Genomic DNA, 27,495 nt, shown 5'->3' on the forward strand with positions numbered 1-27,495 from the left:
CAAACAGGCGGCTGGTTAAACAGCAACGGTGGGAAGGAACTGTTCCTGGCTGAAACACTGAATGCACCAACATCCTGCCCTGCTTTTTTAAAAATCTTATCATTCTCGGATGTCCTTAGATAATACACAAAGTGAAAAGCAGACTGTTTTTAGAAGCTTCCCTTTTTGTGTGTCATTTTGCAAGCACTGCTCAACTTAATTGGATGGCTGCTGTGCTGTAATACCAATCCCAAAGTTATAGGGAATAAAATTTACGCTAGTAATTGCTAGCAAAAATAGCCCATAAAATAGACAAATTTATTTTACAAAAAAGAACCCCAAAAGATTCTCATTCCCTCTCCCCGCTCTCTTTTTCTCTTTCCCTTTCTCCCTTTCTCACTCACTCTCTTTCCCCCCTCTCTCCTTTTCTCCCCTCCCTCCCTTTCTTTCCCCCTATCTCCCTCCGTCTCTTTCCCCTCCCTCCTTCTCCCTCTCTCTCTTTTTCTCCCTCCCCCTATTCCTCCCTCTCTTTTCCCCTCTCTCTCCCACCCTCCCTCTCTCCTTTTCTCCCTCCCTCCTTTTCTCCCTCCCTCCCTTTCTTTCCCCCTCCCTCCCTCTCCCTCTCTCTTTCCCTCCTTCTCTTCCTCCCTCTCTCCCTCCCTTTCTACCCCCTCCCTTTCTCTTTCTTTCCCACCCTCCCCTTTTCCCCCCTCCGTGTGTGTGTGTGTGTGTATGTGTGAATCATATTAACTATAGAATAAAAACGCTCAAGCGCTGTTGAATGTGCCCATTTTCTAGGATCCAACTGTGTTTTCTTTTGATGAGTGCAAATTTTTGCTAAGAGTATATTTGCAATTACATCAAGGGACCAAAAAAAGTTTAATTGGATCAAATTCTTTTACATTTGCCGCGAAACATCCCAGCCTCAAACGAGGGATATCATCCCTGATATTTTAAGAAAAAATATTCCCCCCCCACCCCAAATTTCTAATGTTTCTGATTTTCCAAGGGTTTCTGCCCTGTGGAACTATAGAACCCATCATTTAATGAAGAAGGCAAGGATTGAAGTCTTATGTAGGCAAAGGTCAGCTTCAGGGGCAAGTAAATTAGCTCTTAATGATTTCAGAGATTGCTACTTTTATTTATTTTGGTTAAGCAGATAGTCTTTGACTTACAACCACAATTGGAACCAACCAAGCAAGGCAGTTGTTAAGTGAGTCACACACAACTTTACAACTTTTCTTTGCCAACTTCAGGTGCCAAGCAAATCACTGAGTTGTTAAGTGAACCATGAGGTTATTAAGCAAATCCATCTCCTCACATTGACTTAGCTTGTCAGAAGCTGCCTGGGAAGGTTGCAGACGGCAATCATGGGATCCTGGCCATACTACAACTGTCAGGACCAGAATCAGAATAGAGCTGAAAGGGACCTTGGAGGTCTTCTAGTCCAGTCCTCTGCTTAAGCAGGAGACCCTATACCAGAGGTGTCAAACTCAAGGTCTGGGGCCTGGATCCAGCCCGCAGGGTGCTTAGATTTGGCCTGCAGGGCCGCCCTCGAAGCAGTGAAGGACTGCCCCGCAGTGCCAATGCCAGCAAAAATGGAGCTCCGTTTTCCCTCACAGGAGGTTGCAGGAGGTCACTGCAGCCAAAATGGAGCTGGGGAGCCCATTTTCATTGGCAGAGTGCTCAGGCCACCACAGGTGCCCCCTACACAAGTGATGTCAAGCTGGCCACGCCCACCCCAGCCACGCCCATCCCAGCCCACCAAGGTCAAACACATCCCTGATGCGACCCTCAATCAAATTGAGTTTGATACCCCTGCCCTATACCATCTCAGACAAGTGACTGTCCAGTCTCTTCTTCAAATCCTTCAGTGATGGAGCACCCACGATTTCTGAAGGCCATCTCTTCCACTGGTTAATTGTCCTCCCTGTTAGGAAGTTTCCCCTGAATTCTAAGTTAATTAGTTTCCATCCATTGCTTCTTGCCTTCTGGTGCTTTGGCAAATAAGTTGACCCCCTCTTCTTTATGGCAGCCTCTCAAATACTGTCAATTTGAAGGTGAGTGAACTTCAACTCCCAGAATTCCCCAACCAGCCTCTTAACATAACAGAATAAATTAGAAGATGTTTCACATTTATATTTTCTCTTGGCTTATTAGCTTCATTTGCATACTGACGGAATATCATATGCAAGATTGCCAGATTTTGCACAGCTGTGATTAAACTCCATCAGAAGGTGACCTGTGCCTCAAACCAGCCTTAATGAGGATTTGACTTATTAGTTGAAAGCCTTTTGCATTATGATAGTTTCACTTAGCCATACATTAGCATTTATGTTTATTTTTGTACTGATTTATTTCTATTTTAATCTCTTTTAAATTAGTTTTATAGCTTTTAAACATGTTTTTAACTTTGTGATACATACTCACATACTTACACACATGCACACACACATGCACATGCACACACGCGCGCACACACACACACACACACACACATTTTAAAATTATCATAGCAACAGAGGGCTCATGGGGACCTTGGCAGTCTTCTAGGTCAACTCCCTGAGGAGGAGACCTTATTACATCCTGGAAAATAGTTATCCAGTCTCTTCTTGGAAACCAGCTTCAGGTGGCAAGCCGTTCCCTGATCAATTATTCTCACTGCAAGGAGCTTTCTCCTTAGTTCTAGGTGTCAGGGTTTCAAGTAACAGACCCAACGGAAATCAAAACTCTGAGACCTGGAGTTTCCTCAAAATAAGAATTTATTAGGGATGCCATATTGGCACAGCTGCTAAAAACCCAACTCTGAAGGACAAGAGGTTTTCCCCACTCTAATCAAAACCCAAAGTTCTTGCCCCCCAGGTGACACGTCCATCCAATGGTCCAATCAGGTCATAGTCCTCCTTCAGCTGTCTTTGGTCCACACCTTCCAAACACCTGGTGGGGATGTCCTTGGTGTCAGACCTGCAAGCCATCTTTTCTTTTGGTTTGGATTTCAGGTCTGCCACACTTTCTACTGTGGGAGGGGGAATATAGGGAGCTGGGTGATATGTAGCCATATCAACATTCTTCTTAGAAAGTCAAGGTCATCTTTGTCTCTGCACTTGGTCGGATGTGAATGGGAGGAATCTGTCTTCGTGGGAGTGGGAGATTGGACCATGTGATGGACTTGTGGGTGTTGGGGCAGGATCTTGAGCTTTCAACTGGGTGGGAAAACCTGGAAGTTTTCAGATTTGGGTTTTTCCAGATGTGCCAGCATGACATCTCTAATAAAGTGGAACTTTGAGGAAACGCAAGCCTTGGAGTTTTATTTCGTTGCGGGCATTTTTTGGAACCCTGACATTTGGCTCCCATAGTAAGGAATGTTATTTTGGTTACAACTCTCCTCCACCGCCAGTTATCTCTATCTCCCCCCCCCCCCCATGTTCCCACAGTTACAACCAGTGCTGACATCTAGGTTGGTTCTCTCTTTAATTATCTTCCACCTGTTACTTCTTGTCTTGCTCTCAGGGCTTTGGGGTACAGGTGAATTTCCTCTTCTCTCTCTGCCCCCAAGTACTGGAAGGCAGTTTGTTAAGATTGAAATCAACGCTTAAGCTTCTTGTGACTATTATTGCTTTTCAACTTGCCAAAAAACTGGGGGAAGGGAAGGGTGAAATGGAATGCAGAGGCTGCAGACTTCAACCGTGAGAGCCAAGGACACTTCTGCAAGTGGCAGCCAGGAGATGGACTGTTATCAAAACAAAAGAACTGGACAATGCGACCTGTTCCATAGGAGGAGACAATGAAACCTGTTTCTTAACTATGTAGGCTTCGGCGGGAAAATTTAGAGTTGGTTTTGCTTTCTTCAGTGCCGAAATTATGTAATAAAGTTTTGCTTTTGGGACTTCAAAGTTCCTGAGTGTCTACGTTTGTTGGGTTTGTTAGTCAGACCGGTGACATAATTATCATGTCTTCTCTCATCCATCTCTCTCATTCTGTCCCTCTTATTCTGGTCTGTGACCATGATAAAGATTTGATTTGATACCGAAATAAGCGTGCAAGCAAAATGATTTGCACCACTAGTGTCAACTTGATATCCACTTGTTGTTCATAAGTATCATTTCATAGATGAAGTAAGATGACATAATGGACTGGAAGGGTAAATTCAAAATTTACAAGCATTCCTGAGGACTGGATAGCCTAAATGCAGGAGATAGCCCATCTCCTAAATCTACATCATATATAGAGATTTTAATTCTCTATTTGATGTATAGTTATTTCACGAAAAGATTCTAAGGACATTGGATGAAATTTTTTAAAAAAACAGTTGAGTTGCAGAAGATGTTAACCGACTTAAAATTTTCATACCAAATTCAACTGCTACCCTAGCAACTGTCTATGTTAACTAGACAGTTAGAAATAGAAACAAAATTGAGCAATGCAAAACAAAGACATTTTGAGTTTGCCAACAAATTAGGAAGCTGCCTGGCATATAAACTGAGAAAAGAAGCAGAAGAGAAAAAGATAGAGTAAATTCAGGAAGGTGAGAAGGTATTACTACTACAGAGAGTGATCAATTGAGCACAATAAATCACTGGTTGCCCTCTAACACCAGTGGATGACATCGTAAGGTCTCGCTGCTTTAACGAAGTAAGGAAGATACTCAGAGATGATTCACACCCTGGTCAGTGTCTCTTTGCACTTCTACCATTGGGCAGAAGATGTCAAAGTATAGCCAGCCGAACAAATAGGTTTAAAAATAAAAAGGCTCAACTGTGGTTGTAAGTCGAGGACTACCTGCATAGGAATTTGGCTTTTCTTCCTCCTCTCCTTGAATGAAAATGGCTGTTTCTTAAATTATATTTTTGAATTAAATTATCGGTGGAGGCCTTGCTCTTCTTCCTTTCCGTCCCTTTGAAAGCAACTGGAATTTATTTCAAGAGAAAGGCAAGCGATAAACAGAACTCCATCAGGCAGAAGCAAAATTAAAGACGAGAAGCATTTGAACTCCTAATCTTTATATTGCTGACCTCAACGCAGGCACATTTCGGAATACAGATTGATCTGGAGCCCACGCCTTCCTGCCTCCCCCTAACTTTACAAATGCTGCTTAGATGTCACTAATCAAAATGCATTTATGCACACGCAGCCAACTTCTTTCGTGCAGAGGGCTGCGGCTAAGAATTAAAAATGAGTTTGCTCAGAGGGAAAAAAATGTCCTTTCTAAGGTACAAAAATCCTGCTGGAGTTACTTCCCACCTGTCAACATAGCTGTGACTATCTCACAATTAGTACTGCCACGTCCTTCATTTGCTTATGGTTGTGACTCTCTGCAAGTGGCACCGGCCTTTATCTGATCCAAGCTGATTCTGCGCAGTGTTCCTCAACCTTAGCCACTTTAAGATGGGTGGACTTCAACTCCCAGAATTCCCCAGTTAGCATCCTTTAAGATAAGTGGACTTCAGCTCCCAGAATACCCTAGCCAGCATGCTTTAAGAGGAGTAGACTTCAACTCCCAGAATTCCCCAGCTAGCATCCTTTAAGATAAGTGGACCTCAACTCCCAGAATACCCTAGCCAGGATGCTTTAAGAAGGGTGGACTTCAACTCCCAGAATTCCCCAGCCAGCATCCTTTAAGACAGAGGTCTTCAAACTTGGCAACTTTTAAGACTTGTGGATTTCAACTCTCAGAATTCTCCAGCTAGCTCTGCTTGTTCTCTTTCTACCTTTCCTGAAACTACTCACCCCAAATATGCTGATCGTTCTCTCTCTTTCTCTCCTATCAGGATGATGCTGTTTAAGGTACAGGCAAAGTCACTCACAGGCTGGATTATAGTTATAAGAGAGTTTTTTTTTAAAAAAATCAGCAAGTCTCTGTGCCTCTAAAGCGAAGTCCAAATTGCAGAAAAACAGACTAAGACTTGGGATATTCTTTGCTTTTCCAGCATCCTTCTAAAGCCAAGAACTGTCCAGCACTCAATCCTCATTCTTTAAGGAGAAACTTCCTAACAGTGAGGACAATTAACCAGTGGAACAGCTTGCCACCAGAAATCATGAGCACTCCATCACTGTCGTTTTTAAAGAAGAGACTAGACAGTCACTTCTCTGAAATTGTATAGGTTCTCCAGCTTGAGCAGGAGGTTGGACTAGAAGACCTCCAAGATCCCTTCTGAATTCTATTCTATTCTATTCTATTCTATTCCATTCCATTCCATTCCTTTCCCTATTCTGTTCTGTTCTGTTCCATACCATTCCCTCTTCTCTTCTCTTCTCTTGCACTCCACTCCACTCTCTATATTTTCTTTTCTTTTCTTTTCTTTTCTTTTCTTTTCTTTTCTTTTCTTTTCTTTTCTTTTCTTTTCTGTTCTGTTCTGTTCTGTTCTGTTCTATTCTATTCTATTCTATTCTATTCCATTCCATTCCATTCCATTCCATTCTTGACAGTTAGAACAATTAATCAGTGGAACAACTTGCCTCCAGAAGTTGTAAACGCTGCATCACTGGAAGTTCTTAAGAAAAGATTGGATAACCATTTGTCTGAAATGGAATAGGGTTTCCTTCCTAAGCAGGGGGCTGGACTAGATGACCTCCAAGGTTCCTTCCAGCTCATTCATTCTATTCAAAGCATTTGTAGCTGTCCAGATGGGTGGGCTGAGAGCAGAAGATCCAGATTTAGAGATATTTAAACATCTGACACCATTAAAAAATCTGTCTACAAAGATGCCTTTTGGAGTTTAAAAGGCCTTTTAAAGTTATTTATAGCCTTGTGCATTTGAATATAATAAAAAGGATTTTTTTTAAAAAAAAACACCCCAGCCCAATAATTTAAAGAACAGCATTAAAAAGACTGGCAATAATTGACTAATCCGTGCAAGCAGGCAGAATAAAGATGTGCTTTGGTCCACCAAAATAAAGCATGTAGAATAGATGGATCCTTCTGCTGAGAAACACCGCCCCACCACTTCTCAGTTCCTTGCCAGCTTGGCTCCTCTAAAAGTGGGGAGCAGTGGAAAATTCAGTTCAAACCAAACCTTTATTGTCAAGCACAACATGTATACAATGAGATTGGCTGAGCCTCCCTTCATGCACACACCCCCCCCAACAAAATACAACCCACAGTGAAAGACAAAAGGCCTGCAGCCATCTTTTCTTTTGGGTCTTTGGCCTGCAACACTTTCTATTATTCTACTATGCATTTTCTATTGTGGGAAAACAGGAGGGGGGGTGTAGGAGTTAGATGATATGTAGCCATAACAAAATTCTTTCTAGAAAGCCAAGGTCATCCTTTCTTTTTGCACCTCTGCACCTGACCGGAATTGGATGGATGGAACTGCCAGCATGCCAGTGGAAGATTGGACCATGTGATGGACTTGTGGCTGTGGGGGAAAGATCTTGACCTTTCAACTGGGTGGGGAAAACCGGGAAGCTTTCAAATTCAGGTTTTCCCAGATGTGCCAACATGGCTCTCTTAATAAATTGGAACTTTGAGCAATGCTTTGCCTTGGACTCTGATTTACTTTTGGATGCTAGTTGGAACCCTGATACCCTTGCCCAGTGAATCCTGCTAACAAACCCCCAGTCCTATTGCACCGTGTGAACTTATTGCACATTGCACCGGTCCCGCAGGTCAGTCATACTATGTTGTTGTTGGTTTATTTTTCATTTGGGAGTCTGACAAACCACGGATAAAAACTGTTCTTCATCCTGTTAGTGTGGCTGCCTATGCTTCTATATCTCCTTCCCGATGGCAGGAGGGTAAAGAAGGGGCTGACCAGGGTGTGAGTCGTCACTGAGGATTTTCCTCAATTGTGGCGATGGGGACGTGTACGATTTCTACCAAGCTTCATCAACTGTCCTGCTGACACCTCACTAGACTTAACTCTATCATCCCAAATGCGTCTCTGGCCTGCAATTCTTTGCATTCTCCTGTCTGGAATCAAGGCTGTGAGTCCCAATGGTCAAATGATCATTCTAGTCTTTTTGGGGTTGCTGGAATGTGCATAGTGGGGATAATGGACATATCAGATGCCCGGTTCTGCAATGTCCCTAAGTAAATGTGACGATATGTGGGAATGACCTTGCGAGAGAGAGAAGAGATGCTTCTAGGAAACAGTTAAGAGACAGCCTAACCCACAGCTGCATAATGGATGGAGAAAGAGGCTTCTCAAGTTGTAAAAGAGACAATGGGTGATTTGGACTTTTACACTTGCAAGATTCTGTTCATGTAACCTCACCATAAAGTAGAATTAGCTTATTTGGTTAGAGGCTGCGGTCTGGTTTGATGAAAAGAAGGACTAGGGGTGACATGACAGCCATTTTCCAATATTTGGATTCCCAACCTCCAGGCCATTGCCTGATACCTGTTTGGCACTGCGCTGCAGAAGTGGGGGGCAAGTGCACTTACACAAATGGAGCTGCACATGCATCAGTGGTGGGTTGCAGGTGGTACACCCTGGTACAGGCATACCACAGCCTGCTCAGAGCACCAGGTACCATTCCGGTAGGGTGCTCTGGAGGGCCCATCCGCCCACCCGAGCTTCTTACCTGTCCTTTAAAGCCTTCACCGCTTCCGCGCACACGCATGGCATGTACAGCGCCCGCGTGACGCTCTGCCGAGCAGCTGGAGTATCGCGGAGGCATTGCTGGAAGGTATAACACGTGTGCGCGCCGCATGCATTCATGTTGAGGACGCCAGGCCCCGTTGCAACCATAATGGTTGCATCGGGATCCAGAACCCAACACTGAAATGCGTGTGCCTGCCGCTCACACATAACCATCCCCTTTTCCCCACCTCCCACTGGCTCACCAAACCAGAAAAGTTGGGGACCGCCGGAATAGAAGACTTCCAAGGTCCCTTCCAACTATTCTGTTATTCTGTTCTACCTGGGAGGCTGACATTAATCTTGCAGGTTTGAAAGTACAAAACCCCCACCATCTCCTTTACATTCTGAGAATTTAAGTGGTGGGGTGTCTATTCCAAGTCTCTCTATCTGCCCCCGATGAAGCTCCAGGCTACTCCTTCTCTTATCTGAACATTTCCTAGGCAGCATCTCTTCACCGGGTCTTCCAAGGTCATCCTCACATACCATTACCATAGATAAGAGCCTTGAGAGGGATTTCAGCTCTGTTACTTTGGGTTTGACTACTCTGGAGAGAAGAAGAATTAGGGGATGGCATGATGGCAGTGTTGCAATATTTGAGAGTGGCCACAAAGAAGTGGGGGTCAGATTGTTCTCCAAAGCACTGGAGGGCAGGTTAAGAAACAATGGTTGGAAACTAATCAAAGAGAGAAGCAACCTGGAATTAAGGAGAAATTTCTTAACAGTGAGGACAATTAACCAGTGGAACAGCCTGCCTCCAGAAATCGTGAGTGCTCCATCACTGAAGGTTTTTAATAATGGAATGGAATGGGACGGAACAGAACAGAATAGAGCTGGAAGGGACCTTGGAGGTCTTCTATTCCAGTCCCCTGCTCAAGTAGGAAAACTATACAATCTCAGACAAGTGACTATCCTGTCTCTTCTTAAAAACCTCCAGTGATGGAGTGTTAGGAAGTTTCTCCTTAATTCCAGGTTGCTTCTCCCTCTGGTGCTTTGGACAATAATTTGCTCTCCTCGTGTTTAGGACAGCCCCTCAAATACTGAAATGCTGCTATCATTGTACAATAAACCTCTAATTCTTCTTTTCTTTAGACTAGCCAGACCCAAACCTGCAGCCATTCTTCCTATGGTTTAGTCTCCAGGCCTTTGATCATCTTAGTTTGTCTTCTCTGAACCTTTTCCAAGGTCTCAACATGTTTTTTGTAGTCTGGGGACCAAAATCGGTTGTGGTATCTCAGGTGTGGCCTTACTAGGATTTTGTAAAGCGGTACTAATACTTCACGTGATTTTGATGCTATGCCTCTGTTTATACAACCCGGGATTGTATATTTAGCTCTTTTTGCTGCTGCACATACTGTTTTTGAGTTAAGAAGAGACTAGACCCATGATGGCGAACTTATGGCATGAGTGTCACAGGTGACATGCAGAGCCCTCTCTGTGGGCACGTAAGCCGTCACTCCAGCACAGCTCCACCGCACCTGCATGCATTCCTTCCCCCCCGCAGCTCATTTTTGGTCCCAGCAGGCTGCTAGTAGGCCTACTAGGCCCAAAATGGGGCTCGGGGGGGAGGGGTGTTGCACATGTATGCCCGGGGGTTGGCTGGAGCGCAGGGAGAACACACTCGCATTCACAGGGGGTGGGGCGTACAAGGAGGTGTCGCACGTGCATTGCATTATGGGTGCAGGTGCTCATGGGTGCTTTTGGCATGCAACAACAAGAAGGTTAACCGTTACTGGCCTTCTTTTGAGGCCATTTTTCGTCCTCCGGAGCGTGAAAAACCAGCCCTATGGGCAAACCGAAAGTTCAAGAAAATAATTCCAGGATGCTTGTAGGTTTGGTTTTAGCCCTTGGAAGTCCGTTCCCAAACTTCCGGTTTGCCCGTAGGGTCGGTTTTCCGCGCTCCGGAGGCTTTCAGGGAAGCTCCTGAAGCCTCTGGAGGGCCTCCGGGGAGGGCGGGGGAGGCTGTTTTTGCCCTCCCCAGGCTCCTATAAAGCCTTTGGAGCCAGGGGAGGGCAAAAAAAGCACGCCAAAAATGGGGAGGACCACTGGTCATGCACTCATGCACAGTGTGGTTGTGCGCATAGCATTATGGGCATGTCACACCCTCGCTCCCACCTGCGCTCCCTCCTCGCTTTTGGCACGCGAGCCAAAAAAGGTTCGGCATCACTGGTATAGGTTCTCCTGCTTGAGCAGGGGGCTGGACTAGAAGACCTCCAAGGTCCCTTCCAGCTCTGTTCTATTCTAATCACTTTCTCCTGTTTGTGACTTTGCCATGGCTTATGGTCCTCTACTGTAGGAGCCTCATCCACTCCTGAAAGCCAGCAGGTCTCCCAGAATTCCATAACCCCATTCTCCTGAGACAATGTCTCAGAAACCGGGGATAAGAAAGACACTTCCGCTGCCATAAATTAGTGACTCCCATCTTAACGACTCTTCCTGGACTAATTGCCAGAGACTATTGTACATTGTGGGAGTGCAACGCAACTAATCCCTAAATATGCTTCAGTGATTATGCTGCCATCTCCAATAACCGAGCTGTTTAAATGTCATTGTGGAAATAGGTCTTTAGTGGGAGATGAAATGTTATTTTCAGAGTGGGCCAGTAGAACTTAATCAACCTTTGGGGGGAGTTTTACTTCGAAACTCTGGATTATTATTTTTGTTCTTCATGGAAGAAAATGTGAGGAAGGCCTCAGTTTCAAGCTCCGCAGCTAATATTCAATGATTGGAAGAGGTTAAAAAAAGAAGAAGAAGATTTCCCAGGGAAGAGCAAGTGTTCCTATATTTGAGGGGCTGCCACAGAGAGGAAGGGGTCAAACTATTCTCCAAAAATAATGGAGGGATACAAACTACTGCATTTTTCGGACTATAAGATGCACCAAGATTTTGAAGAGGTAAATTTTTAAAAAAGTTTTTGCATTCTGCAGACCTCTCAAACTCTCTGCACGACTCATTTTTTTGTGAAAAACAGGGCATGCAGAGAGTTTGAGAGGCCTGCAAATTACTCCTGGGGGTTGTGGGGGGGGGGGGGGCAAAAATGGCCTGGTTTTTTTTTGAAAAATGGGCCGTTTTTTTGCCAAAAGAAGGGCATGCATAGCCTTTAGAAGGCTTGTAGAGTGCTCCTAGGGGCTGCAGGGGGGGGGGCAGAAACAAGCAAAAAAACAGCTCATTTCTTGCCCATTTTTGCCCTCCCCAGCTTCCAGGAGCTCTCTGAAAGCCTCCTAAAGGCAACACATGGCCATTTTGGCGAAGGGGGCGAGGTTTCGGAAGGCCAACAATGCTGTATTCAGTGTATAAGACGCACCCAGATTTTCACCCTCTTTTTTGAGGGAAAAAGGTGCATCTTATACGCCGAAAAATATGATAACTAGCTAACTAAAGGAAGAAATGTTAGCTGGTTGCCAATTGTCCAGGTGTGATGATGGGGTGGCTTCAAGGACTGTCATAACCACCATTTGCTCATCATAATTTTGAATGCTCTCTGTATCCAGCCAGTTTGGACCGGTTTGTCCAAACTAGTAAGGGAAATTCCAGGTGGGCCTGCTTACCAGCTCCGGCTGTACACCATCCTATTTAGGCACATTTTCAAGCTGCACAGATGTGTGCAATCTGCGTGTGCATCACAGCAAATGCATGGTAGGCCAAGCACATGCATAGACACGGTGCACACAAGCGAAGCACACGCATGCTCACATTTGCAAACCAGTAGGGAAATAAATGAATTCTACATGCAAAACACTGTTGCTGAATGAATGGTTGCAGATCGAGAACTTCCTGTAGCTAATTGTTTTTCTGTTGCCAATCAACCTTCACAAGAGAGTGGGATGAGATATGGACAAATAACCTAAACAATCCTCTTTTCTCTGTTCACACTATTACTTCCATCAATGGTGCTTTATGCTGTACTTTCTTTCTCTTAATTAAAGCTGCTCTAATCAATTCCTCAGCCCAATAATGCAGCAATAATTCTTCCCTTCCTTCTTCATTCCTAAGATCAAAATGGAACCACCATTTATCTGGAATGGTGTATGGTCTCCTGCTTGAGTAGAGGGTCAGACTAGAAGACCTCCAATGTCCCTTCCAAACTCTATTCTGTTATTCTGTTAAGATGCAAAAACCAGAAATATTTATTTACTTCATTTGGAAATTTCCTATCTCCGTCCCACGCAGATCATTCCATTTATCGTTGTACATGGGATCTTGCCCTGCCTTTCTTTGTATTGATCTATGTTGAATATTTTTTTATAATATGATACTTTTAGACATTTTCAAGTACTCTGGATGGTTTAGTGCTCTCTTATATTGTGTAAAACTGCCGAGACTCATTTTTATTGCTGTGGCATATATATGTGATAAATAAAAGAGAAAGTGTTTGGGTTGCTAAGCAGTGGACTTTTATGGTCCGAAGTCTGTTCTCCCCTTGACACTGAGGACTCTGGAAGGACTGTCTCCCTCCCCTCCCGCCCTTCAGACTCATGTGCAACTTGAGAGAATCAATTTACTTGACCGAGAGTCAAAATCAACCTCTTCTCAAATGGATATTAGAAAGACAAAGTAAATTTGTCTTTTACTAGTTGTTCTGCCCTCACCTACTTCATTAGGGATATATAATCCATCCTTACCAGGAATGGGATTCACTTACTTTAACTACCGGTTTGCAAATGTGAGCGCATGCGCCAGGAAGGAAGGAAAAAGAGGGAGTAGAGAGGGAAGGAGGAAAGGAAGAAGAGGAAGGAAAGAAGGAAGGAAGGAAGAGAGAAAGGAAAGAAAGAAGGAGATGAAGGAGGGGAATGAGGGAGGGAGGAAAGGAAGAAGAGGGAGGAAGGAAAGAAAAGAAGGGAGGCGAGAAAGAGGAAGGGAGGGAAGAAAGGAAGAAGGAAGGAAAAGGAGGGAGGAGAGAAAGAGAAAAGGAAAGAGGGAGGAAAGAAGGAAGAAAGGAAAGAAGGAAGGAGATGAAAGAGGGGAATGAGGGAGGGAGGAAAGGAAGAAGAGGGAGGAAGGAAGGAAAAGGAGGGAGGAGAGAAAGAGGAAGGGAGGGAGGAAAGGAAGAAGAGGAAGGGAGGAAAGGAGGAAGGAAGGGAGAAAGGAAAGAAGGGAGGAGATGAAGGAGGAAGGAAAGAAGAGGAGGTTGATTTGAGTAGATCTACCTTTGTTGGAACCAAAGGAAAGCGGACTTGAATGCTTTGGGATAATTGCCAGGAGTAAGTTGAGCATTTCAGAGCAAGTGGAGAAGGTCATTTTTATCTGTACATTCATTTGACGCAGTGAGATTTACCTTTAAATCTCTTTAAATTAAAGAGAATGCATATAATTAAAAAGGAAAAAAACTACGATTCAAAGATGTGTCAGTCTGTATATATACACACACACAGAGAGTGTATGCATATAGAACAGAATACATAAACATACAGTATATACATTCAGAGACAGAGAGAAGGAAAGAAGCAAAGAAGGAAGGAAGGAAAGAATGGAGGAAAAGGAGGGAGGGAGGAGATGAAGGAGGGGAATGAGGAAGAGAGGGAAGGAAGAAGAGGGAGGAAGGAAGAGAGAAAGGGAAGGAGGAGAGGAAGGAAGGTATAAGGGATGGAGGAAGAGAAGATGAGAGGAGAGAGGAGAGAGGAGAGAAAGAGGAAGGGAGGAAAGGAAGAAGACGAAGGAAGGAAAGAAGGAAGGAAGGAAAGGAGAAAGGGAAGGAGAGAGGAGAGGAAGGAGGGGAAGGAGGCAGGGAGGGAAGAAGGTAGAAGAATGGAGGAAGAAAAGGAGAGAGAAAGAGGGAGGGAGTGAATGAGGGAGCAAAGGAAGAAGAAGGGGAGAGGGAGGGAGAAAGGAAAAAAGGGAGGAGGGAGGAAAGTAAGGAAGGGAAGGAAGAGAGCACGGGAGGAAAGAGGGGAATAGAAAATAGAAGATACAAACAAGGGGCTGAAGTGTACAAATACTACAAATGAAGGGATGCCTAGCATAGATTTAATGGCTCATGGCACCTCTGACATTTGACTACAACAGTTTTTTTCATTCTGCAAGAGAAATTACTTTGACCTAATAAACTGACTCTTTCTTCTGATGGTACATTCACAGTTGGCTCACCATCTCAAATTTTACTTTTTCCCCCTGCCACATTCTTTTAGAAATAAAGAGTTAGAATGTAAAATGTTAACTATTTTACTTTCAGGTAACATATGTAATTTTCAAATATCTATTTCCCTTCTCATAATTTTATAATAACCCAAAGGCTGAGAACTCTGTTGTATTTTAGAGCATCTACGTCTTGATCCCCACTCTCTCCAAATTAAGCATCACTTTCCTGCTTGATCCCTGCTGATATTGTTATAAGAGCAATCAGAAAAACACGGCTGTTCTTTTTATAATTTGCTTTGCCTTCCTCAAAATTTTGGACCTTCACTCTGTCAAGCTTACAAAGAAATAAAAGAGGGCTGAAAATAAAATTACTAACAAAATTTGGAAGATTTTTCAAATTCCTGCTTATTAAATTAGGAATTGAATTCTACTTCCTGGACAATTCCGGAATCCTGAAAAACAGGATTCCTTAATTCCTAAAACCTTAACATTTTGCTACTAAAGGTTGCTCTTGTTGTCGCTTCACATACCTAATCCCCAAATTATTCCAATAATAACAAAAACAACAACAATAGGAAGAAGAAACAAAAAATAAATGAAACATCATCAAAGCAAAAATCCCTTCACCCCCCTAACCAAGTGGTTGCAGCAAAATTGCCCATCCAGATAAGAAAATATTTGCTAGGAAAAAATTATATATTGGAATAGATGCAAACAGGATTTGAACCTTCAAAATATTGTTATTAAATAAATAAATAAAATGTATGTTTTATTTTTTATGTCTATATATGCTAAATAAAATATTGTATTGTTGTTTCTCTGTGTCATATAATACTGTATATGTGGGAATGTGGTTATACGCATAATTTTTATTTATTTATTTGTTTTATTTATTTATTGATCATGTTTATATAATGTATATTGACCCTTTGAGAATTGTATGCAATGACATTTCATATTAATGTATGCTGATTAGTATACATTTAAAGTGACAATAAAGTTATTCTAAGTCTTAGGATCATACTGTTGAAAAAGTGCCCTAAAATGACCACACAAACCTTTTACAGGATTTCTGAATTCAGAGAGGTGACATTTAGAACACAGCATGCTCAAAATCTATGGAAAAACAAGTACCAATAAAAAGATATTTGTGGTTCAGGGTTGAAATGAGGAGCCTTGGTGCTCTCTAAGCTTGATTGTTTTCTTGTAGATGTTTCATTATCCAACTAGGTTATAGCATCAGTGCTAGAAGGAAGTGGGGTTTGAGAAGTGGGCAGGAGGAGTGCTGGGTCCTTGATGCTCTCTGAGCCTGGTTGTTTCTTTCAGATTTTTCATTACCCATCTAGGTAACACCATCAGCTCAAATCCCACTCCCTTCTAGCACTGATGATGTTACCTGGTTTGAGTAATAAAATGTCTGCAAGAAAACCACCAAGTTCGGAGATCACCAAGGTCCCCTCAGAAAAACAAATTTTACTTATAGATACGACAATACCAAATGAACCTTAAAAGGAACTGGGAAAGAATGAAAAATATGAGCAAGTGGAATTCAGAGATTAGGAAATAAACAGACTAATGTTTTTTCCCCATCATTACTGGAGTGTAACAAGCCAGAACAATGTAGTTGTCATATACGCAAAAAATGGAAAGATACATCAATTCTCACAGTGGAATGATGGATGGGAAAAGTGGTGGAGCTGGCAAAATTAACCATTTTAATTGAAGAAAAGAATGTATTCAGTTTTGTATCTAGTTGGGAACTGCTTCTGGTGTTTCTGCTCAAAACCAAACAAGCAAACATGAAATTTTTGGCTTTGGGTTTTGCTGATTAGGTGTTGTGGCCTGCCAGTGGCCAGCAGAGCTGGCAGCAGACTCAGACAGTGAGGAGGTTGGGGAGTCTGGGGAAGGCTCGGACGAGGGCTCTGTGTCGGAGGCAGAGATGGGGGCAGGGCCGTATGCCAGCTATCAGCTGCCTTTGGAGTCAGACATCAGTGAGGCAAGGAACAGCTGGAGCCTGATCCCAGTGTGCGCATGCGCAGAGTAAACAAACAAAGGGAACAGCTAAAGAACAGAGGGCGACTTGGGAGTGAGGCCACAGGTGGATGGTGAATGGCCCCTCCCAGAGGAAATAAAAGAGGAGGGAAAGGGGAGTGGAGTTTGCAGGAGACTATTAGTTCACTTAATTGGTTCTTGACTTTCCGGGACTCCTTGCCAAGTGTTGCAGATCTCGGCTGGCAGCTGTCCAAGTCAGATAAGGTCTGTGACCGTAAATCCTCCCTTGAAAGACTTTATTGGATGTGAATGAGCAGAATTCATAATAAATTAACAAAAGAGGTTTTTGTCAGGACAAAGAGTTTGTTTGTACTCTTGGGAAGCTTCGGTCAGAACATTAGGTTAGTTCGCTGTTATGCAAACGGATTCATTAAATATATGAAAGTAAAAAGCCAAAGGTTGTCACTTTATTTTGCATCTTACTGCGTCAAAAATGCCTTTCCTCCCCTTTCCCCTCTCCTCTACCCTTTCCCCCCCTTCTCCATTTCCCTATTATCTTTATTTTCATTTGTATTTTATATTATGACAAATGACAGTAAACATTTTTTAAAAGCAAAAGTACAATGGTCAAAATAGCTGAAAAATGAGTTTTGACCTCAGAGCATTTCATTCCCAGAAAACAACATTGCTTGGAATCATGTGCATATTTCTGGCAGTTCTAAAGCTTAGAGTGACCCTAAATTACCAGCGTTTGCTGAGAACACTGTTCAAAAGGGAGCATATAAGCCCTGCAATAAAAATAATACCCCCGACTTAATAATTGTCGATAAGAAAGAGAAAGGACTCTAGCGGACGTGGTAGTACCTGGAGGCAGCAGAAGAGAAGGGAAAGAACTGGAGAAGATAGTAAACTACAAAGGTCTGCAAATAGAAATAGAACGACTGTAGGAAAAGCAAGCACAGGAAGGACCAATAGTCAAAGGGGCTTTGGGTGCAACACCAAAACATCTGAGTCACCATTTGAACATCGTCAACATTGACAAATTCACCACCAGTCAACTGCAAAACTGTGACTTTTACTCAGAACAGCTTCTTCTTCAATTGATTGCTTTATTCAAACAGGAGAATATATTTAATTGGTTTTTTTAAAAAACATTGGGTATCACTTATGGATTTTGTGCTTGTGATGAAAAAAAGACCCTCTGACTTTGGTTTTGACGATTAGATAGATCCGTTTTATAGAAATGGTGAGTTACATAAAGCTAAAGGTAAAGATTCCCCTTGCATGTGCGCGCTAGTCGTTCCTGACTCTAGGGGGTGTTGCTTATCTCCGTTTCAAAGCCCAAGAGCCAGCACTACCCGAAGATGTCTCCGTGGTCATGTGTCCAGCTTGACAAAATGCCGAAGGAGCACAGAATGTTGTTACCTTCCCACCAAAGGTGATCCCTATTTTGTTACTTGCATTTTTACTTGCTTTTGAACTGCTAGGTTGGCAGAAGCTGGGACAAGCAACGGGAGCTCACTCCATTACACGGCGCTAGGGATTCGAACCACTGAACTGCTGACCTTTCTGATCAACAAGCTCAGCGTTTTAGCCACTGAGCCACCGCATCCCTCTGAGTTATATTCTAATGTGTAAAAGTAAAAAGTTGAGGTGGGAATATTACCTTGCACTGTGCTAAAAAGGGTCAGAAGTCAACACTTTCTTCTTTTCTCCCTTGTATGTTTTCTTTCCCCCTCTCTTTTCTCTTCCCTTAATTTTCTATTTTTATTTTCTTGTATATTTTACACATTGATAAAACAATAAAAGTCATGAATTCAAGAACAGCTTTGTCTTTTTTTCCCATGTTCCAGATAAAACTTCGAACTGCAAAAATAAAGCCACCTTCTTGGCTTTGCCACTGGACAAAATAAGTCATTACTGTACATGTTTCAGGTAGTAGTTGACACACCAGTAAATGGATCGGCCTCCGTGTCTCTCAGAACAGTTTCCATCCTGTGACATTGTCACACTCAAACACTCACATCTGTCTGTCCTAAGTCCTTGGGAAGGACTCAACAGGCAGACAAAAATGCCAAATCCAGTCTGAACAAGATCTAGTTGACTGTGCGATGAATAATAATAATAATAACAACAACAACAACAACAACAACAACAACAACAACAACTTCGCAGTTGCTGGTCCCAAGCCCAGATGAGAAAGGAGGAGGGTTGGGGTCAGGTTGGCAACTGGCCTCATAAAAAAAAACCCACCAACCCATACAATATGGTGAAAGAAACGAATAAAAATTTTATACCGCATCGGTCGTCGCACGGGTTAACAAGGACATCCGTCGACAAGTGGGCTACAAGTGGACCAGCCAACAAAACGACAAAAATATAGTGCAGATGAAAGCCGTGCCATAATGGCCTGTTACTACAACTCAGAGCCAGAAAAAAGAGGTTATTTAAAGCAAATGTATGAATTATGGAAAGAACAATATCCAGATTCAAATGTTAGTGAACAACGACTAGCAGATCAAAGGCGATTTATTATACAGAATAAAGTGTTTAGTGAAGTTGAACTTGAGGAAATTCAGGCAAATTGCAAAACCAAAAAAAACAATATCACAAGCAGAAATAACTGATATTCAAGACACAACTAAAGACATTATAGTAGAACTCCCAGAAGAAGCTCTCGGGGAGGAAATAACACCACCACCACTAGAACCAGTTATCACTGAACCAACTGATGAACTAACTCAAAAACAAAAAGAATTGAAGGATAAGATCATGGAGCATTTTCTGCTTAATGAGGAAAGGCAACGTTTACCATCACTAAAAACTGTGCCTAAGAAAATTTTGGCCCCTATCATGAAAATGGTTAATGCAGTGTTTTCAACAATTGAATCGGGATCCATCTTGGAAACGAACCAGTTAATGTACAGCGCAGCTGTAATAGTCACTAATGAACTAGGCATTAAAATCAAAGTACCTAGTCACACAACAGAAAAAGCATCAAAGCCAAAGTGGAAAATCTGATTAGAACAAAAAGTCAAAAAATTAAGGGCAGATGCTAGTAACTTAAAGAACATGCATGAGCAACGGCTTATAAACAACAAAACCATAGATCGGCTAATCAGAAGATATAGATTGGATACAAGAAACATCAATGAAGATGTAGAGATTGTAAAACAGCAGATAACAGCAACAGCTAGAAAAATTGAAAGATATGAGACACAAATCATCCAATATAAACAAAATCAGCAATTTTGATCAGACCAACGGCATTTTTATCAAAGTCTTAATGTGAATGGTGACACCAAAAGTGAAAAACCAGAAAAGCAGGCCACAGTTGAATTCTGGAAAGAATTGTGGGAAAATGCAAAGGACTACAATAAGGAAGCAAAGTGGATACATAACTTTGAGAAAAGCATTGGCAACAAACAAATGCAAGTATTAGAAATAACAACTGAGATGGTCAAAAATCAAGTAAAAAAGGTAAAGAATTGGACATCACCTGGAAAGGACCAATTACATGGTTTCTGGCTCAAATATCTGACCAGTTTACATGCAATATTGGCTAGGCAACTGAATGAAATTTTACAAAAGGGCCAAATTGATGAATGGTTGACAACTGGAAAAACATACTTGATTCAGAAAGATGCAACTAAAGGAACAACATCTGAAAACTGCAGACCAATAGCATGCTTGCCAACAACCTTCAAATTACTCACAGGCATTATTGCAGATAACATGATGGATTATTTGGAAACAAACAACATATTGCCAGTAGAGCAAAAAGGCAACAAAAGAAGGAGCAGGGGCACAAAAGATCAGCTCCTAATTGATAAAATGATATTAGAAAATTGTAAGAACAGAAAAATGAACTTGAATATGGTCTGGATTGATTACAAAAAGGCATTCGACTCACTGCCACATAGTTGGATCATAAAATGCTTAGAAACAACTGGCATTAGCAAAAATATTACATCCTTTACTCAAAAGGCGATGAAACAATGGAGAACTGAATTGGCAGTAGGGAATGAGATTTACGGAGTGGTTAATATCAAGCGAGGAATTTTCCAGGGTGATTCACTTTCACCTCTTCTCTTCATCATCGCAATGATCCCACTATCACTAATCTTTAAAAAAATGAAATTAGGCTACCAAACAGCCAAAGAAGCTGAAAAAATTTCGCATTTACTATATATGGATGATTTGAAACTCTATGGAAAGTCAGAAATAGAAATCCAATCATTGACAAACACAGTCCGAGTATTCAGCACCGATATTTCAATGCTGTTTGGCATGGAAAAATGCGCCACTGTATCCATAAAAAGGGGCAAAATCACTGCATGTGAGGGAATTGAAATGCCCAATGGCCAACTAATTAAACAGTTGAAGAAGAAAAACATGCACTGGCTGATTATTTAAAAGAAAGTCAAGAACATCTATTAATCGAAGTAAAGAACAAAAATCTACTGAAGGCCCAACAGACGAAACAAGAATACAGAAAAGATGTGATAAAATCAAGAATGGAGAGTTGGCAGAACAAAGCACTGCATGGCCAATTTCTGGAAAAAATAAAAGATAAAGTGGACAGTGAACAAACTTGGTTATGGTTAACAACAGGTACATTAAAGAAAGAAACAGAGTCACTAATCCTGGCTGCGCAAAAACAAGCTATCTGCACAAATGCCATTAAGGCCAAAATCGAAAAATCCTCTGATGATGCCAACTGCAGACTTTGCAAAGAAGCTGATGAAACTGTTGATCACATACTCAGCTGCTGTAAAAAATCACGCAGACTGATCGGCACAATTCAGTAGCACAAATGATCCATTGGAATTTGTGCAAAAATTATAATTTTAAAACAGCAACAAACTGGTGGGAACATCAGCCTGAAAAAGTCACTGAAAATCAGATGGTCAAGATCTTGTGGGATTTCCGTACACAAACGGACAAAATACTGGCGCATAATACACCAGACATCACACTGGTTGAGAAAAATAAGGTCACAATCATAGACATCGCAATACCAGGTGATAGCAGGGTCGCTGAGAAGGAACATGAAAAAATCACAAAATACCAGGACTTAAAAATTGAAATTGAATGACTATGGCACAAACCAGCAATGGTAATTCCAGTGGTAATTGGCACACTGGATGCTATTCCAAAAGCACTGGAATTACATTTAAAACAGTTAAAAATTGACAAAATCACCATCAGTCAAATGCAAAAAGCCGCACTGCTTGGATCTGCACGCATATTACGAAAATACGTTACAACGTCCTAGGCCCCTGGGTGGGGCCCGACTAGTAACCAATGCCAAATCCGGTGAAACAACTGGCCGCTGTGATACAATTGTATAATAATAATATATTTTACATCATATATTTTAAGAAGCTTCTTGGTTGATACCTAGGACACTGGCAGCAATCCATATCAACCATTAGCACCAGTCAATGGTATTTGTGATGCATTTTTGAATGTTCAGTTGACTGAGTTTCATGTTTAACGAATAAAGTAAGCAACAACAATGATAATAGGAGGTGGTCGGGACTTACCATATATCCTGGTCCACAGGTGCATTTCCCCGTGATGCTGTCACAATCTGCTCCGTTTTGACAATGGCAAACTAGGCGACAACTTTCACCGTAGAACCCGGGCGCACACGTTTCATTGCAATAAAGGCCTGCCCAACCAGGTTTGCAATTGCATTCACCAGACAGAGGATGGCAACTGTCAAAAAAGAGATCCGGGATTAATCAGGTAATCAGGGAGGAAAGCAACGCCAGGTCCTTGGCAGCCAACATCTGAGCTGGTTGAATGTCGCACCGTGTTTACAAACATCCCAACTAAAGATCTATGGAGATTCTCAGTCCTCCAGGTCATGGTTGTCCCAAAGTACTTTTTTCCCCGAGGGGCAACTGGAATTTCTTGTTTTTCTTTGAAGACGTTTTGCTTCTCCTCCAAGAAGCTTCTTCAGCTCTGACTGGATAGTGGGGAATAGAAGGATTGATACTCCTTGCAGACAGCTGGTCATTTGCATCCTTTTAGCGAGTCGTTGAGGCCACTTGGAGGTTTATCTGTGTCCTCAGGGTCACCTGAGTGGTGCAAATGGTTCCTGTGGAGCCTTCTTGGAACTGCTAAAAAGGCAGTGTTTTAGATTGGAGATAGATGATTCCCTCACCCTCTGTTATGAGAAGGGTGTTTAATTTTGAGAGAGATGGCCTCTTTAACCCCTCTTTCAAACCACTGATCCTTTCTGTCCAGAATATGGACAAAATATGGCACCACTCAGGTGACCCTGAGGACACAGATAAACCTCCAGGTGGCCTCAATGACTCTCTAAAAGAATGCAAATGACCAGCTGTCTGCAAGGAGTATCAGTCTTTCCATTCTTGATGCTATCCCTCTGTTAATGCAGCCTAGGATTACACTGACTTTACTTTGAGAATGCAAACCAGAATTATAAAGTCCCCAGGAAAAGTTTTACTTGGCTGGCCTACTTTCTACCCGCAACCCCCCTCCCCCACCCTACTTAAGCTATCAACGGAAGAGCTAGCACATAATGTTGTGCCTAAAAATTACCAAGTTCTGTAGCTGTCTTATGCTTCCTCGAGTAACTAATTAAAACAATTAATCAGCTTAATAAAAAAAATAAGAAAAGTTTCCAACTGACATACTCCTTGAATTATATGTTCCTCGGTTCACACCTCTTAACATTTAGATGAAAACTCATAAAAACAGCCAGTGCCTCCACCCACCTCTGCTTCTATTAATCTCTTTGGAACGGAAACAGAAAATGAAAAAAGCAAAGCAATGGTTTAGTTTCCCTGGTTTTGCGTTGCTTCTTTGTGGCACATACAACGCTACATTTTCCAGCAACCTGGCACCTGCACGACTAAATTAAATCTTTCAAAAGTAATAGATGTTTCTTGCAGTCAGAATCGGTATATTACAATTCAACCAAACACCACTTCACCTGGTAAGCATTTCTCCTGCAAGGCGGAGCCTTCCATCAGCATATAAAAGGTTAGGCCTTTTAAAAACAAATTACCAACATGAAATACAGCTATTTTATGAGTGGCACAAAGTTTATTCCCCTAAATAATATGCATGCAAGAGACAAATAACAAGAAGAACAGAATCAACAGCCAATACGCCATTCAGGAAAAGCTAAAGGGTATTTTTTTGATCTCACTCTCTCTGTCTCTTAAAATCTATATTTCTGCCTTCGGTAATATTCTGTCTCTGCTCGTATCTCCTGATTCTGAATCTTATCCTCCTCTGTGCAAATTCCACTTATGAAATTCACTGAGGAAAGCGAAATGGACTCAAAACAAGTTGTGTCTGCCTAGGTTTCTATTTTACTTTTTAGTTCAGCTCCAGCAAAGTGTCCACTGTTGATACATGGTTGATTCGGGGGGGGGGGGGGGGGGGGGCAAGACTGTAGTCCTTAGCTTGGAATTAGATCTACAGTAGAAACTCATTACTCATCCTTAATTGGTTCTGGGAGGCATGATGAGTACCAAAAACAATGTGTCATGCCTGCAAGCCATCTTTTCTTTTGGACTTCAGGCCTGCCACACTTTCGACTATTCATTTCTACTGTGGAAAAATGGTAGGGGGGGATTATATGGAGTTGGGTGATATGTAGCCATAACAACATTCTTTTAGAAATTCAAGGTCATCCTTTGTCTCTGCACCTGGCCAGAACTGGATGGGTGGATTCTGTCTTCGTGGCAGCAGAAGATTGGACCATGTGATGGACTTGTGGGTGTCGGAGCAAGATCTTGAACTTTCAACTGGGTGGGAAAACCTGGGAACTTTCAGATTCGGGTTTTCCCAGATGTGTCAACATGGCTCTCTTAATAAATCGGAATTTTGAGGATTTTTTTGCCTCGGACTCTGATTTACTTTGGAACCTTTTTGGAACCCTGCTATTTGCTTTTTGGAACCCTGATATTAACCTGAATCTGAAAGTTCCCAAACAAATTTTTCCCATAAAGAATAGTGTAGTAAATCACAAGGCAGTCGACAAGTTTTAGCTTGGGTGTCAAGTACCAAACAACGAGTAATGGGACAAGATTTTTGTGTCAAAATGCATTGAGTACAGGTTGTCCTTTGACTTATGACCACCATTGAGCCCAACATTTATGTTGCCAAGCGAGACATTTGTTAAGTGAATTGCGCTCCATTTTACAACCTTTCTTGCCACAGTTGTTAAGTGACTGACTGCAGTTAAGTGAATCTAGCTTCCTCCTAGACTTTGCTTGTCAGAAGGTCGCAAAAGGGGATCATGTAACCCCGAGACACTGCGACCGTCATAAATATGAACTAGATGCCAAGCATCTAAATTTTGATCATGTGACCCTGAGGATGCTGCAACGGTCATAAGTGTGAAAAATGGTCATAAGTCACATTTTTTGGGACTGCCATTTGTCAGAAATGGTGTAGGGTCTCCTGCTTGGATGGGAGGTTGGACTAGCTGACCTACAAGGTCCCTTCAACTCTGTTAATCTAATCTAATATCCAAAGCACTTGCAGGCAGGACAAAAAGTAACAATGGAATGGTGACAAAAAGAACTCTTGTAAGTCAAGGACTAATTGTACCGAATTCAATGAGTTTCAAAGCAGCTGAATACCAAGGTACACTCTGTACAAGAATCGGATCCGATGTTGGACACGGATATTATGCTCCTTGGCTATGATGATAATGCCACTGATAGACTGGAACCCAAATCCTTACAGACAGATGTCCTTTGAGAAGGTCAAAGGTCTTTCATCTTTTGGTACCTCCTTGTCTTCGAAACTTAACAAGCTGAAGTCGAGTTTCTTGGAAAGTTAAACCCTGAAATGCCAACACAATGCATGAAAAATACATCTATGGATCCGTGCTTGCCACTGTCTCTCCTGTCCCCCGAGGACCAAGATAAGGCTGAGCGGAATGACAGATTTTATCAGTTGAGTGACTAGACTCATTTATTAAGAGCTGCAGATACCATCTGGAGACAAGACTGTTTCAAGGCAAGAAAGCAGGTACAAAACAAATAGGAAGTTAAAAAGAAGCCAGCCATGAAGAGAGATCTGGCTGGATCTGAAGCACACAATGCAAAATATTATACAGTGGGAATAAATGCTAAGAAGGTCATTTATTCCTATATCAAATTTGAAAGTCCTACCTAGCCTTCATTAAGAATCCACCCAGATTTCCTTAATGGATGCAACAATTCGTGAAATGAGGGTAAAAGGTAAAGGTTCCCTTCACACATATGTGCTAGTTGTTCCCGACTTTAGGGGGCGGTGCTCATTGTTTCTTGTCCTGCCCTCTGATCGACAAACTCAGCATCTTAGCCACTGAGCCACTGCGTCCCTTTATTTCAAAGTTACAATGGCACTAAAGTGACTTATGACAATTTTTCAAACTTACAACCACTGCACTATCTCCATGGCCACATATTCAAAATTCAGACATTTTGCAACTGATTCATATTTATGACGGTTGCATTGTCACCGGGTTGGGTGACCCCCTTTTGCAACCTTCTGACAAGCAGAGTCAAATGGGGAAGCCAGATTCACTTAACAACTGTCTTACTAACTTAACTGCAGGGATTCACTTAACAACTTTAACTTTAACTTTTAACTTTTAATAGATTTATATGCCACCCAATCCCGTAGGACTCCGGGCGGCTTACAGAAAAAGTTAATATAAAGAGTTAAAATAAAGAAACAATTTAAAAACAATGCACGATACACTCAATCTGGGTGGGACTTGACTTCATTCCTGGAGTCAAGAGCCCCAGGCCTGCCGGAATAGCCAGGTTTTAGTGGCTTTTCGGAAGGCCGAGAGAGTGGGGAGGGTCCGGATCTCTAAGGGTAGGTCGTTCCACAGGGTTGGAGCAGCTACAGAGAAGGCCCTCCTCCGAGGAGCTGCCAGCCGGCATTGTCTGGTCGACGGCACCTGCAGAAGGCCCAGTCTGTGAGTTCTTATCGGCTGTTGGGAGGTATGTGGCAGGAGGCGGTCTCCCAGATATCCAGGTCCTAGGCCATGTAGGGCTTTAAAGGTGATGACCAGCACCTTGAATTGTGTGCGGAGACCGATCGGAAGCCAGTGCAGCTCAACTGTGGCAGGAAAGGTCATCAAATGGAATAAAGCTCACTTAACAACTCTCGTTGATTAGCAATGGAAATTTTGGGCTCCATTATGGTCATAAGTCGAGGATTACCCGTCCTTGATTTACAACAGGTTGTTAAGTTACCGTTCAAAGTTAAGGTAATGGTTAAAGGTAAAGGTTCCCCTCATACATATGTGCTGGTCGTTTCCGACTCTAGGGGGCGGTGCTCATCTCCATTTCAAAGCCGAAGAACCAGCACTGTCCAAAGACGTCTCCGTGGTCATGTGGCCGGCATGACTCAATGCCAAAGGCACATGGAACGCTCTTTCCTTCCCACCAAAGGTGGTTCCTATTTTTCTACTTGCATTTTTTACGTGCTTTCGAACTGCTAGGTTGGCAGAAGCTGGGACAAGTAACGGGAGCTCACTCCGTTACGCGGTGCTAGGGATTCGAACTGCTGAACTGCTGACCTTTCTGATCGACAAGCTCATTGTCTTAGCCACTGAGCCACCGTGTTCCTAAAATGAGGGTAGGGAAACTCTTTATCCCTAAATACAGAAGGCAAACTGTCAAAAAAGGCATGGCTGGCTAAAAACTCTGGAAAAGAACTGTCAACCTGGAAGCAAACCTGGTTGAGGCCATCTTTCAGGCTTCAGGGTTGCCACAAGGCAGAAGAAGAGATGAGGCGAGGGCGGAATAGTCAAAACAAAGTTTTCCAGTGGGAACCAAGGGCATTCTCACAGGGGGGTGCCCAGAGGAGGAGC

The 27,495-nt window shown here is 42.5% G+C and overlaps 1 protein-coding gene across 1 annotated transcript in view; it reads right to left on the reverse strand.

The window, feature by feature from the left end:
- MEGF11 (multiple EGF like domains 11) overlaps positions 1-27,495 on the reverse strand; it is a 451,035-nt gene that overhangs the window by 160,933 nt on the left and 262,607 nt on the right. The window contains exon 9 of the mRNA XM_087707602.1: positions 22,178-22,352. Within this exon, the coding sequence (XP_087563728.1) occupies positions 22,178-22,352 (175 nt within the window). The remainder of the gene's footprint in view (positions 1-22,177; positions 22,353-27,495) is intronic.

The sequence above is a fragment of the Thamnophis sirtalis genome, unplaced genomic scaffold (assembly GCF_051295495.1).
Source record: "Thamnophis sirtalis isolate CommonGarterSnake01/CBP01778 unplaced genomic scaffold, rThaSir2_p1.2 scaffold_2, whole genome shotgun sequence".
NCBI lineage: Eukaryota > Metazoa > Chordata > Lepidosauria > Squamata > Natricidae > Thamnophis > Thamnophis sirtalis.